General features: G+C 49.3%; 1 protein-coding gene across 11 annotated transcripts in view; it reads left to right on the forward strand.

Moving 5' to 3' along the window:
- The window catches only part of EPB41 (erythrocyte membrane protein band 4.1), a 2,030,480-nt gene that overhangs the window by 1,551,645 nt on the left and 463,546 nt on the right, over positions 1-15,289 (forward strand). For all 11 annotated transcript variants that reach the window (XM_069622988.1, XM_069622989.1, XM_069622987.1 and 8 more), the window contains one exon: positions 5,669-5,848. In XM_069622988.1, the coding sequence (XP_069479089.1) occupies positions 5,669-5,848 (180 nt within the window). The remainder of the gene's footprint in view (positions 1-5,668; positions 5,849-15,289) is intronic.

The following is a 15,289-nucleotide window of genomic DNA, read 5'->3' on the forward strand; positions in this document are numbered from 1 at the left end:
TGCCAGTCAATTAGTATGCCTTTTCAGTTATCATTGCTTGTTGTGTGCATCAGGATCAATGTAAAACAGACAGGAGCTCACAGGAAACAGCCTTTTCCATGGCTGCTAAGCCATGCCCTCCGCAATCTGCAAAGTTTTTTTTTTTAAACAATTTTTATTATTTTAATCAAACAACACTCCAAACATTACAACGATTTAGGATGTTCAGGATCAATATTAAGACCTAACATTTATTAATGCACTTTTACATCCTCCCCAACAACTCGAGCCGTCATATCTGTGCCATCCATCTGAACCTCTTCAGGTGTCTCAGTTGTCGGCAGTTCATCCCAGTCTTCCGTTTCGTAATTGACCTGGTAGGGGTTTGCCATTGAAGCCACCAGTTGTCTCCAGGCTATTAGAGGGCCCACCTCTTCCTCCCCCCCTTTAGTGACTACTTCATACCAAACCGCAGTTTCTGCTTCAGCCCATTTCAGGAGGTCTGCCCACCACATCTCTACTCTAGGCCGGTGGGCCGCCTTCCAGCACATTGCAATTCTACACTTGGCCAAGATATAGGCCAAATCTTTCATCTTGCTAATATGCTTTAGATTACATGGCCTGGGGAAACTCCCACCCCTCGACTGGCCATTCTCGTCTTCAATTCAACCCAGAATCTCTTCACCTCTGGGCAAGCCCAGACCATATGCAACAGCCCAGCCTCCTCCTCCTCCTCCTCCTCCTCCTCCCCGCACCTGGGGCATTTCTGTGCAGCCGAGCCTCCAAACCTGGCTATTCTGCCGGGGGTCAGGTAAGCTCTGTAGGTGACATACAGCTGAATCTGCTGGAGTCTCGCATTCCGGGACACTTCCTTATGGTACCTTTGGGCTCTATCCCATTGTCCCTCTGTCATGGGTTCGCCCACCTCCCCCTCCCAGTCAAGCCTCACCTGAAGCAGCTCCTTCCCTGCCTTCGCACTCAGGAGCTCATATATCCGAGATATTTCGTGCCCACCCTCCGAGACATCGTACATCATTTCTACGGTGGCATTGGGTGCTTCTGCCAATACTGTTTCAGGCCACCTTTTCCTCACCCGTTTCATGATTCTGGTGTAAGTGATATATTGGCCCTTATGCACCCCGGTCTCTTCCTGCAACCCCTGGAATCCCCCTCCTGCCATATGTCTCCAAGGGTGGCCAGGCCCACCGGTTACCAGTATTTGCGGACCCCTTTAATCAGTTGGGAGTGTTCCCCACATAGCACCACCAACGGGACCTGCTGAGAGAGCAGGTCTGGGTCACCCACGGTTTTCCATGCCCTGCGCCAGACCTCCCAGCCCAGCACCAGCAGTCTCCCCATCCCTGACACTTTCGTTTTGTGCAGCCACACTGTCTCTTTCAGGAAGTATGGGGCAGAGTCCCCCTGCAAAAGCCTGGCCTCCGCCGACAGCCACCTAGCCACATACAATAGTTGTCCTGCCAGGTAATATAATTCAAAATTTATATGGTTTATGCCCCCCTTATCACACGAGTTTTGTAGTTTCCTCAGGGCCACCCTATTCCTAGAATTATGCCATATAAAGCCGCTGCATAGGAGGGCGTGGCTTGGCGCCGATGGCGAGCGGTAGCTGATCTGCCGAGCTCCGGCCGAGATGCCGTTTCCTGATCCTTTCTCTCCGGGTCATGTGCGGCCCCAGCCCTTGCAGGGGAATGTGCGGTTGGGCGAGGCGGTTCTGCATCCGAATATCCATTGGGCCCGCCGGATTGGGCCCCCCAGACGCTGCTGCGGCCCTAAAACGGCTCTCCCCTCTCCCGCTCTGATCGGATCCAAGATGGCGCCTCGCATCGCACAGCGGAGCCTACTTGGGGTATCCCTCCCCTGACGGACTTCCAGGCCTGGTGGGGAGAAGCGGAAGCACGAGAAAGGAAAACGACCCCCCCGGCCGCCGCCCGTCTGACGGAGGACTGGCCTGGCTCGGGTCACTCTACCGATCCAGCCCCACAGGATAAGGTGCGTGAGATCCTGCTTCGCTCGCGGGGGGGGGGCCTCCCTCCTACCCTTACTCTTCTGAAACTCGCCTCTGTGGGCCGCACAACCAGACACGGGGGCAAAGTTTGCTCAATAATGTGGTGTAACCTCCTGTGGTTGTCTGTGATGTTTCTGTGATGTTTCTACCGGGGACATAGCCTGTTTGGTCTGGGTGTATCAATTTGCCGATTACTCGCTTAACCCTGTTAGTAAGCACTGCCGTGAGTATTTTGCTATCCTGGTTAAGCATCGATAAGGGCCGATAGGGCCCAAAGTCCACATTCGGCTAGCCCGGTTTCAGGAGTGGGATGATCATCGCCTCTCGGAGGGATTCCGGCAGCTCCCCTTGTTCGTAGGCCTCATTAAACATGGCCAGCAGCGGCTGGAGTAGCTCCTGCTTATACGCTTTATAGAATTTGCTGGGTAACCCATCCGACCCAGGCACTTAACACGTAGGCAGGTGTTGGATCACCGCCTCCAATTCGTCTAAGGTGATTGGGGCCTCCAGATCCGATCGTTCTAAGTCATCTAAAGTGGGCAGCCCTATGTCTTCTATTGTTTCCAGAATTTCCTGGCTCATGTCCATACCTGCGTCCTCATACAAACGTTTATAATATGTGAGGAACTCCTCGTTTACTCCTTCCTGGGTGTTACGGATCTGGACTTCCGCATCTCTGACTTCTCTAATCACCGGCCTGGGTGTCTCATTTTTATATAGCCAGGCCAGTAGTCTGCCCGGCTTGTCTCCCCCGCATGTTGCCTCTCTGTGTATTTCTTATAATTTATCTTACATAGTCGGTCCCAAAGTTCGCTGCTAGCCTTCTGTAAGTCTCCTATCTTCGGGCTGTCCTCCCGGGTGTCCCCCCCCCCCTTCGCATCAGGTCCTCTAATTCTCTTGGTTTCCTGCAATTCTCGTTCTATACCCCCTTGGAGCCCTTTGGATTTTGATATGGCTACCCCCCGCACCACCACTTTAAATGCCTCCCATACTGTTCCCATGGAACGTACGCTGACTGTATTAATGACAAAATATTCCTCGATGGCCTCCCTCCGGTTCTCTGGAATCCCGGGTCTTGTAGGGCCTCTGCTCTGAGCCTCCAAGTCGGGATTCGTGCCCTTGGAGGGTGGTGTCGCCACTCCAAGACCAAATGCGAATCGTCCGACAGCACCCTGGCTTTGTATTCTGCACTCACCATCTCTTCCGCTATCTCAGCGGCGGTGAATACATAGTCCAGCCTAGTATGCAGGTCAGGTGGCGCCGCGTAGTGCGAGTATTGCCTGTCCGCTGGGTGCAACCGCCTCCACACATCCTCCAGTCTGAGGTCTGTCAACAGTGCAGGCGCAGGTTTCGCTAGCTTACTATCTGACCTGTCCATCTCGGGGTTCAGGGTGCAATTGAAATCACCTGCCCCACAGTATCACGCCACCCAGCAGGGGGCTAATTTTACTATGTAAGGACCTAAAATAAGCGGCTGTATCATGATTAGGGGCATATAAGTTTATGATGTTCACTTCTCTGTTTTCCAGGAGTCCCGCCACCACCGCCATTCTACCTTCTGGGTCTACCGTCGACCGGAGCAGCTGAAACGGCACATGTGGTGCCACCCATGTAACCACGCCTCTTGCATATGCCGAATAAGTGGCTCCTGTGACGCTACCCTTCCATTTTCTCTTAACCACCTCCAGTTTCTCCTTGGTGAGGTGGGTCTCCTGTAGCAGGGCTATATCAATCCTCATCCTCTTTAGATACATCATTACTTTATTACGTTTTAGGTAACTATTAAGGCCCCGCACATTCCAGGTCACTATTCTAAGGTTCCCCGAATCCATTGACTTGATGTCCTCCCGCCTCTCTCCATTTCCTGTGTCGTTCTCGATGGCTCGTTTTTCGGCTCTTTTCCCTCCCGCCCTCAACAACTTCCCCCTCCCCCCTTCCCCAACTTTGCCCCACTGCACACAACTCTTCCCCTCCCCCCTCCCTGCCCAACCCCAACAAATGCCCAGCTCCATCCCTGGATCTCAGGCCCACCCGCGTCTGGTCCTTTCTCGTGAAACCGAGGGCTAAGACCCCGTGGGGCGTCACCAAACTAATGGTGACCTAAGCGTAATGCTACCCTCAATGATCACTCTCTCCTTCGGAACTCCAATAGCTCTTTCTCTCCAGTTGGTGGTACTCCTCCTTCAGTACAATGATCTCCTTACCACTTTCTTCACAATAAATCTCTTTCACAGTAATCCTCTCTGAACAGGTTCCTCCAGCTCATACTCAAACCTCAAGCCCATAGACTGAACAGACTGGCTTTTATATTCTGGTCTCTGCTCGCCCTGGATGGGCTATGGACTGCACCTGTGTAATGTGGTCTGGCTTGGTCTGTGATTGGGCCATATGCTTGTGGTCCTGTCAGGTGATGGAGGATTGGCTTAAGTTCCTATCAAGGCCTGCTGCCATCTTGGGTTTTAGAACTAATCTGGACATCTGACCTTCAGAGAAGTGGTTTAGTGTCAATGGGAATGGGAGTACAATTAGTGTTTTTGTCGGTACCATGGGAAGCATGTGTGTGCCCTATTTCATTACTTATTTTGTATCTGACACTATCTGCTGGACTCCCACAGGCAAGGTTGGTGTGGTTTATCCATAGATTGACTTCCTGGGAGCTGTGCAGAAGGTAAAAATGTATGCAAAAACTCAGTGACCCCAAGGGAACTAAACTCTTTTCCCTCAAGAAGAGTATAAGCATTCATACACGGAGTGTTTGGGCCAAGCCCAGGGGTTTGGAATAACTCTTTCTGGTAGAACAGATTTAGTTATTCTTAGGACTGCCCTTCGTGTTCCTGTCTTTGCAACCACCCCTTAAAGGGATTCTCTCAGAGAGCTGTTGGTGTCGGAGTAGTCATTTGATTGCCCTTCAACTTTCTGTCTTTGAACTCCCCTCCCTTTATAGTGGTTTTTTGTGAAGGCTGGTGATGTGATAGAGCTCCTGGGGCTGCCTCCTGCCTTAGTGTGTGGACCCGGTTAGGGTATTCCCAGGATCCCACATATACCTCTTCCCAGTCGAGCATCCACTAATTAGAAGCATCCCCCAGCCTCTTTGACCACCCTACTGCCAATCCATAAGAGTTAGCCAGGGGGCATAGTCACCATGCATTCATTATTTTTCCATTGCTTATGGTCCCTTAGGCTGGTCCTTGGGAGAAATTACTGTACCCAATAAAATTGAATCTTTCCAGCTTTTTATATAATGAAATTCTCCTGTTCACTGCACATGTTTTTGGACTAATGCCACAAGAGCATGGCGATAGATATTGACCATCCGGGCTAGGTATTACAGCATTATCACCATAATGACAGCCTTCGAGTTGGCAGATGAGTTAGCGTTGCATATGGGAACAGCATATTTTATTTGGGTTAAGATTCAGGAGGAGTGTTGAGTTGGTTTCCAACTCTCCTTTTCTGAAGTAAAGCCAAACTTAAGTGAACATTCAGCCATGTGGTCTGGTCATATTCATATTTGATGGGTCGGGGTGACTAACTATATGTTTTTTATAACCTACTTTATTGGCCAGAGTTAGTGGATTATAAGTGTTTTATTCTGCATTACAAATAACTTGTGTGCCTTTCTCATGTATTTCTTGTATGAAACATTTTGTTGTTAAATACTAGGATTTGGATAAAACTCAAGAGGAAATCATGAAGCATCATGCCAGCATCAGTGAGCTCAAAAAAAGCTTCATGGAGTCTGTGCCTGCACCCAGGCCCAGTGAGTGGGATAAGCGCCTGTCCACGCACTCACCCTTCCGAACATTGAATGTCAACGGCCAGGTCCATGCAGGAGTTGATGGGGTAGGTGCTTTTTTTTCCACAATCCATTTTCTAGTACTTCCAGCAAACCACAGTGCAGCTTCATGCAGGAAACCGATCTGCGTAAATTGTCATTTAAAGTTGGTTTGCATTGAAGAAGAGAATTCACGTGTTATTCATTCTTTTGATTAACATAGACTGAACACCATTTACCACAGAATGTTTTATTTTGAAACCACAAAAAGGAAGACTATGACCATGTAATGCTTTTTTGCCCAATCGTTATCGGCTTGCGCCAGTAATTGTAGTCTTTCCAAATGTTGGATCTTAAATTGGATTTTCATTTAAAGCTAAGGCCACATGGATTAATGGTTCATTTGAGACAAGCCAGTTCCTCTCCAACCAACCCCAGTATTCTTGTATCCAGATATTTCTTTCCACGGCTTGAAGAATCCTACTTTCAGATGGACAAATTTAAAACTACTATTAAAAGTTAACTTGCTTTAAGCATTTGTGACATTGGCTATGCAAGGTAACTCTTCTGCACTTGCCTCGCATGTGGAAACTCTGCCTTTGTTTTGGATAAGGGTCCGTAGTTGCTTTTCCTTTTCTTAGCAACATGCTCCTGTTCCACTCCTCATGCTTTGCAGTAACATAACTGGAGTATCTGTAGACCATAAACTTCATCACAGCCCTAAAATAGCATTGTATGTTGTTTGTGCTAGATTCAAAATGGTAGGGTTTCCTGGAAAACCTGGTAGTCATGAAAGGTCCTTGTACATTTTCAAAGAAATATCTTCAGATTCTTCCATCACACCAGAGTATCTCTGAATTTACTTTCTTTTGATCTCATCTGACCTAATTGGGTTGCCTACATTAACCACCTTCACATTTTATGTGCTAACAGCGATACTTCCCAAACTAGACTCCTTGCAGAGTCTACTTTTCATAGTATTTTGATTATTGCTTTGAAGAAATAGGATTATGTAAAGCACTTGCACCCTATGAAAGAGTATAATATTGCATTTTAAACTTTTTTTTGGCAAGATTGTAAACACTGAAAAGGTTATTCTAAATTTTTGAATTTATGGATGGCAGGTAGCTTTTCTGCTGTGTAAACGTTTTTCAGGAAGGGTTGCACAACATTTAAGTCAATGATATCATCTTGGACGAGTTCTACCTTTTAGAAATAATACTGGCAAATGCTGTTACGTGAATAAGCGATAAACTAGGTTTCCTTGAGCACAGAAGTGTGGTTCTATCCAGATCGAGGAGGACCTTTAGAAAAACATGCATATACGTTTTTTTTCTTACTTTATTTATAATTAGCTTGGCAATGCAACAGAGAACAATCTTAACATTTCAGACCAGTGAGTCCTTTCGAGGTACATTTACAGAAATATGAAGCTGCCAAAGTATCAAAGGAACATTGGAACATACAGGGGTGTGAGCATCGAGTCGACCATATGATCATTGCAGACCTCTATTAGACAACAGCGGGGAGCGGGGAAGGCAGTGTGTTGGCCTCATCCCGTGAGTCGTCAGACAGTGTGGAAACATAGTGTCGGAGGGGCTCCAAATGTCCCTTGGTCTGGATCTACTCGGTTGTGTCAGCAGCCAGCACTCCTCCGTGTCTGATGCCCATGTGAGGGCGCAGAGCCACTTTTCATGTGTAGGGGGTCTGGGTCGGAGCCACACCAAAAGGATACAGCGGGTTGCGAGGAGGAGCCCCAGGCTCGCCAATCTCTTGGAATCTCAGCTTAATGCAGGGAGCTCATAGAAAAGACAAGTCAGCGGGGATGGGGTATGGTGCTCTCAAGCATGTCTGACAGGGATGTGCATACTGTGATCCAGAAATGGGTAAGTTGGGGGCATGACCATATCATGTGCATGTGGTCTGCTTCATCGGAGTTGCATCTTGGGCATGTGTGCGGATGATTCCGTGACATACGATGTAGCCTGGCCGGTGTGTAATGGAATCTATGAAATAGTTTAAATTGGATTCATTTAAAGCGGGAATTAATAGATTGTCCGTGGGTGGGTACACCTATAATCCTAGCACTTATCGGTCACCTCAACTTCCAGGTCCTTGGCCCAGGATTCCCCGAGTTGGTAAACTGGGAGGATGCCTGAGTTTGAAATGCAGTGCATAGTCTTGAGACCTTGCCTCCCAGGGACGAGGTGTCGATAATTTCTGATAAAATTAGGTAATCTTGTGGGATGGCGGGAAAGTCAGGTAGTCTGGCTTTTAGCACGCGCCGCAGGCCTGCAATAGGAGGGTCTGCCTTGTAGTTGCCTAGGGAGGTCACACCACTCCGTAAAGGCGTCTTGTTCAAATGCATCTCGAACAGAAAGTAGACTGGCCACTGCCCAGCGAACAACAGTTGTGGCGTCCACCCGGGGGGGGGTGGGGTTTGGGAGGAAGTTCCAGAGAGGGAAATCCCAGTGAAATGAGTGCTTATTGCCAGTTTGTTTCCATAGACTGGCAAGAGCCTGGACTGAAACGCCAACGGGATCGGAATGTTCGAATCTAGCAGTGCACTTGGGAAAAACCAAAGAACGGATATCACAGTGATCCGTAGCTAGGCGTTCTAGTTTAACATGAAGGGGTGGGTCTTGGGTCTGAAGGCACAAACCAAAATGTTGCATAGTGGACTTGGGCAGCTATCCAGTACCCCTCAAACTTGGGAGCTCCGAATCCCCCCCCTCGCCATCGGGCTGTCATTGTCGTGAGCTTCAGACGGACCGCACCTGAGTGCCAGAGGAAGTTGTTGCTAATTCGAGAAAGTGTTACAAAGAATTTGCGGCCTGGCCGATCGGGACATTTAAGAGTCTGTACAGCAGTTGACGCAGTTTCACCATTTTAAGTACATCAATCTTGCCCACCAATGTTATTAGAAGTTTCGCCAACCCAGCACATTTCCAAGCCAATTTGGCTAGGTAATTACCATAGGTCAAGTCGTACAGAGTGGCTGGGTCTTGTGTAATTGCCACCCCCAGGTATGTGATTTCAGACTGGGCCCAGACAAATCCATGGACGTCAGAGGGGGGATGGTGGCCTCTGTCAACGGGAAGAGAATTGATTTAGTGCAATTCACTCGGAGGCCTGATAAGTCACCAAAACGAATAACGTCCTCCAGTATTGGGGAAAGGTTCAATTCAGGTTGCCGAATGAAAAGAAGACCGTTATCTGCATATAGCGAGATTATCTCAGGGGGACCAGATAGCCGCAGTCCTCTGTGTGCATGTCGCTGTCGTATATTGTCGGCCGGTGGCTCTATAATCAGTGCGAATATCAGTGGCGAGAAGGGGCACCACTTTCTCATGCCTCTCGCTATCTGGAATTGAGTCGAAAACAGATTATTGGTGCAGACTCGTGCAACTGGGGAGGAGTATAATAGTTTGACCCAGGTTCTGAATTGGGGACCGAAGTTGCATTTCTCGAGTACCTGCCATAAAATACCCCCGGAGACCGAGTCGAATGCCTTTTGCATTTCTAGGGTTGCTGCAACTGCTTGGGTTTCAGGATCAATGCAGGTTAATATGTTAAATAATCGGTGCAGGTATATAAAAGGTGGAGCGGCCTGGGATGAACCCGGACTGGTCCGGGTGTATGATGTAATGCATATATGGGGCCAGTATAAGGGCCAGAACTTTGGCGTATATCTTGGCATCACAGTTGATGAGTGAAAGGGGGCAATAGGAACCACACTGTGTAGCAGGTTTACCCGGCTTAGGCAACACCATTATTATTGCTTTGCGAAGGGGGGGGGGTAGAGTACCTATGAGACATTCTTCGTTCCAAAGGGCCAGTAACCGAGGGACGAGGTGAGACTTGTAATTTATATAAAACTGGATCGTTAATCCATCAGATCCTGGTGCCTTCCCCGAGGCCAGCCAGTCAGTGGCATTAGTTCTTCGGAAGTGATCGGGGCCTCGAGGGCATCCCTAGTTTCTGCGGAAATGACCCGAAAGTGGTAGGCCTTCCAGGAATGTACTAATATCCTCGTCTGTAGCTGTGTCAGAATTGGTATAAAATTTCACATAGAAGGAGCGGAATTCGGCGTTACCTCCTGTGATGATAGGGCCAGGGTACCGTCTGCCTTTTCTATCGCCGGGATATGTGACGTTTCCCTTTCGAGTCGGACCAATCTAGCAAGGGCCCGACCAGGGCGTTCATCCTCACCGTATCTTTGCGCTGCCTGGGGTTTATCTAGGAATTTCTGCTCCTGTTCTGCGTGGCCACGGAATGCATCTAGTTCATTACTTATGTCGGCGAGCGTGTCAGGTGAATGTGTCGCGGCATACTGTGTCTCGAGGGAGGCGAGCCTAGCTTCACTTTTGGCTATATCTCTGCTAATAGTTCGGAGCACCCCTGCTTCCTTGAAAATTGCCATTCCTCTAATGTACGCTTTGAATGCATCCCACAATGTTGTTTAGGATGTGACAGAGCCGGTATTTAAAGTAAAAAAAAAGTCGTCGATATCAGTGCCTAGTTCGGGTTTGAAGGCGACATCCAACAGGGAGCGCGGCTTAAACATCCACGACCGGGTCGCAGGGTCATCTGCAGACCATTTAAGGGATATTGTCACTGGCGAGTGATCAGAGAGTGTCCTAGCAAGGATGGAGGCATGTGTGATGGTTGCAAGTAGGGTATTTGTAACGAGCCACCGATCGATGCGGGAATGAGTCATGTACTGACGAGTAGAAAGAGAACGTGCAGGAGTCGGGGTGAAGTAATCGCCACTTGTCGGCTAGTTCAAGGTGGCCTTGTAAGTCTAGGATGGTTTTAGCTGCCTTGGGTAGTTGGCGAGGCTTGGAGCCGGATCTGTCATAGTGAACATCAAGAATGGTATTGAAATCCCCCCCCAAGGTATCGGGACAAGTTGAAACCCTGATTGAAGTGTGGAGAGATGGTCGTAGAAGTCCGGGTCATCGATGTTCGGTCCATAAACATTTAGCAATACGATCTCCTTACCCTGCAAAGTGCCGAACAGTAATATAAAACGCCCTACATAGTCAATGTGGACTGCCTTTTTTTGAAATTGGAGACTCCTGTGGATAATGGTCATGACACCCCGGTTCTGAGAAGAGTAGACAGTATAATACCGTTGAGAACCCCAAGATTTAGCAAATCCCTCACAGGTGCCCGCGAGGGCATGTGTCTCCTGTAAGAAAAGCACATTAACATGGTGTCTTTAAGAATAGAGCTGCAATTTCCGCATTTTGGTAAAATTACCCAGTCCCCTTATGTTCCAGCTCATACAAGTGACCGTGTCATCCATCGCTCCTCCTGTTGTACATAGCTAGTAGATAGTAGTCTAGGCCATTGGCCACAGCCCTCCATCCTATTTCGCGTATATAAGGCAGCAGACTCAATGGTCTCACTACAGGTGGTAAGAAGATTTCAGTCCCCAGACAGACGCCAAGAACCTTTCCCGTTGTAACCTTGTCCCTCCCTCCCCCACCACACCCCTCTCCCAATCAGAAGGTTGAAACCCAAACAAAAACTAAACCAAAACACAACCATTGGCGGCTTCGCCTGGGGGCCTTGGCGCCAATCGAGCTGGAACACGCTTGTGCTGGGATGTTGACTAGGTCACTGTTGCATATGGTCACTGACAAACCTTAATTACTGCAACACGGGTCAAACATGTGGGATCCGGCCCAGGCCAGGGGAGTCTCATCGACAAGAAAGAATGTCAGGAGGTAGTCCGAGGTCCAGCCCACGAAGGAGGGCAATCATTACAATAAGTAGCCGGGGAATGTCACAGAAGCCATCCCGATGGAGGATTCAGTAGGAAGCATTAACAGGCTCCACCACAGAGGGACAGTACCCAGGGAAGTGTTCTTGGATAAATTTGGTTGCCTCTTCAGGGATGGTGAAGAAGAAAATCTGGTTTGCTTGCTCTACCCTGAGCTTGGCTGGATACACCATAGTATATGCAATTACTGCAGTTTCTTTTTCACAGTGGAAGAGGTCCCCTTTGACCCTCGCAGCCGATAGGGCGTCCCTGTCGCGGTAGTTTAACACCCTCACTACAATAGGGCGAGGTGGGGCCCCTGGCTTGGGCCTAGCCATTAGAGAACGATGGGCCCTTTCAATAGCAAATTGTGGCGACAACTTCGAGGAGTCCAGCAGGGAAAGCGGGGTTCACTCAATGTAGTCTTCCATGGGCCCCTCAATGTTGTCTTCCGGGATGCCTATGATGCGTATATTGTTGCGCCTGGAACGTGATTGAAGATCGTCGTTTTTCTTGCTGATCTCCTGGACTCGTGTGGACAAAGTGTTCATCTCAGCCCGGTGGGTGCCGATGTCGTCTTCAGCCGTACTCACTCTGTTTTCAACCTCTGTCACTCGGTTGTCCGTCTTTTCCATGTGGGCCTTGATTGAGCAAATTGTCCCACTCATGTCAGCCAATTTGGAGTGGAGGGTGGTGAAACCCTCTCGCATATATTCAGACATTTTCAATGTTTCCGGACTGTCAGGGGGCGACGACATGGCTGCCCCCTGCTCTGGCAGCGACTCCGCCGATTTCTGTGTCGACTTCGTGTACATGTTAATAGAACTTTTTGTTGGCCCCTTTAGTCATGCTGTTTAAGAGTACGCTGTCCAACAGGGGATTCTGAGTGATGGCCCTCGGCGGACATAGAGAGCCAGCTCTGCAGAAGCGGTCAATCCGTGGAGGGGCGAGGTCCCAGCGATGAATGTCTATTGGGTCAGGTAGCCAGTAGTACAATGCGCAGTGGTAGGGTCCTGTTGAACACCAGCCCAGTGATCAGCCTGTGTGGGCACGTCCGAGGTTCCCTGGGCAGATAAGGTAGGATGGGTAGTACAGCCTTATAGAAATGGCGTTTAGCCGCTCTGGACGGATTTAACAGTGGTATGTTCTAGGGGGCCACCACGCAATGCTCCTCACCCCAGGCCCAGCAGCCCTTCCGGGCAAGAGGGGGTGCACTCGGCTACAGCAAAGAGTCTCCTGTCCACTGTATGGACAGTGTCCACTCACAGTAGTACATTTATTATGGGAGCGGCCCCAGGGTCCTTGTTAATAAGAGTTATAGCCACCTCATAAGGACGTCTCCTTATTGTTGGTGGCCGCAGTGACCTCGTGTGGGCCTTGACAGGACGGGTTAAAGCGTGACCTCAGCCCCAAGATACCGTGAAGCCAGGTACTCGGTCACTCCTGGACCCACCCCCCCCCCAATGCTCACCTCGAGTCAAGCAGAGCAGATTAACCAGGGCCCCCTGGCACCACACCCAGCAGTGTCTCGGGCGAGATGAGTTGTGTATAATACAAATCGACACTGGTCGCCTGAAGTCTCAAAGCCAAGTGTCTGTGGATGTTGTTGTCAAACTTCTGACTCCTGGTTGTCCTCCGCTTACCTCCGCTGTGATGTCTCCAGTAGCTAGGTAGGAAGGGCAGGCATATAAGCATATACCAGCAGAGGTGAAAGAGTTGATAGGATTCTCTAAGATGGGTTGTGGCCTCCAACGTAAACCCAATGATCAGACCAAGTTACTGTTGCAGTCCTGTTAAAGAAGGCTTCACGTATACCCCCACACACCGCTGCATCGGCAGTCCAGGTCTCTTATGGTCCGTATGTGGATGTAGACCGAATGGTCCACACCTCCAGAGCAGTATGGTGGGGAGCCAGAATTAAGTGCTTAGCTATGTCCGGCTGCACAGCTCTGGGGTCTCTGCGGCGGGCCGGGCAGAGCGGGCCAGTCAGCCAGCCCCCGCGGGAATGCGGTGCGATGCAGGTCCATCGCCGCAATTGTCAGCAGGGAAGCCGGCAGCCACCACCAGCTCCGGACAGCTGGTAGATGGTCAAGGGGGGGCACACACCGGACGTGTATTCACTGCCGCCGTACCACCGGTCAGCACCATGGGTATCCTCAGCACCCACCCACGGTGCAGTCGATGCAGTCTCTGCCCCGGAGGGTCAGTAGATCGTAGCTGGGAGGATGGGCGCCGCGGGAGACCCACGCCGCAATTCAGCTCCAGCCCGCGGTGCCCCCAGCCGTTCGTGGTCTAGCAGCCAGCAGTAGACCGCAGCGTTCCACCAGAGCCCAGGCAATGTCTTAGTCAGTAGAGAGCGTCCGGTGACCGCCACTGCGGAAACCGGCAAAGCCGAGGGGAATCAGTGGAGGAGATGCCGGGAATCCGGTTCCTGCTCCAGGCGACCACTCACCAGTCAGAGGTAAAAGGCGCGAATGGGGAACGCGTTAGGGCCTGTGGTACCCCCTCCCCCACTCGGCCTGCAGCGCACCGCCCTCAATTGGCATCCGGAAAGTGCAGCGTGGAGCCGCAGAGCGGCTAGTCTCGGAGGGATTCCAGCAGTAGTTCGTACCCAGCTATATCTCCGCAGCCGTGGTGCCTCCGAGGCCAGGAATAAGCCAATGCATGCAGGTACCTCACCAAATGTATTCCAACCAATGTTGAAGGAATTTGCAGCGCCACCAAGGATTAATCTGCAAACAGGATATTCCCAGTACGGAGCTCACACTCTATGCGGCCATCTTCGATCAAGCACAACAGTGCCCCCCAAACATGCATATAAGTTTATCATGTCGAACATGTTTTCAAAATGTTGACTGGCCCCAAAATATATAAATGATACAAAAGTGACCAGGCTACTGTGAGGGGTCAGAACTGTGAGGCAGACAACTTTGGGGAGGTTTTTCAAAAGATACCATTTTATTAACTCAAAAGGTTGGATAAACACTTCACTATCCCTACCCTGATGAGGATTTCCTTGCCTAAAATAAACTAAATTAAACACTCTAACAAAAGGTTTCTGTCCTTACACTTGAATATGCAACACATCAATAAGGAAATATATGGCAATTCAACAACAACAAATATAACAGTTTACTTCACATTGAAATAGCTGCTTCTCCTGATAACCTGGGCGAAGGCCGCTTCCCCAGATTCAAGCAGACTTTTGTTTGATTGCTTAAAAAGGACAAGGAAATCCTGACTCATTAAAAAGTTCCACTTCAGATCTCTTCATCCAAGTTTATGACAAAAGAGTTCCAATTTGGATTCCACAGGTGATTCACAATTGTTAACACAACTTCTTCCTTACTGTTAGGCAAGATTGTATGCAGTACCCTTTGGGTGCACTACAACAATCCTGACCTCCTGCCAATAGGAACCCAACCTTTGGTATAAGTTTGTGCTACACAGGTTGGTATTGTGGTTGTGTAGCCAGGCTTATCTCAAGAGAGGTCAGCGTGAGCTGTAGGGGAGTTACACAGAGGTTCACAGTGACAAGTGTCCAAACAAACTCTTACATATAAGGTTTCTTGATTAAACAATTATTGATTTATTTATCAGTCAGTTAGTTATAGTAAGCCTTCTTCAGAAGGGAGCAATATAAAGCAACACACAAATATACTTCAAAAATACACACTCTTAATTTTCTAAATCAGCAGATACCCATTTTGGATGGCTCACAGTAACTACCTACAACCTC

Source organism: Ambystoma mexicanum, chromosome 11 (genome assembly GCF_040938575.1).
Source record: "Ambystoma mexicanum isolate Mex_15411 chromosome 11, UKY_AmexF1_1, whole genome shotgun sequence".
NCBI lineage: Eukaryota > Metazoa > Chordata > Amphibia > Caudata > Ambystomatidae > Ambystoma > Ambystoma mexicanum.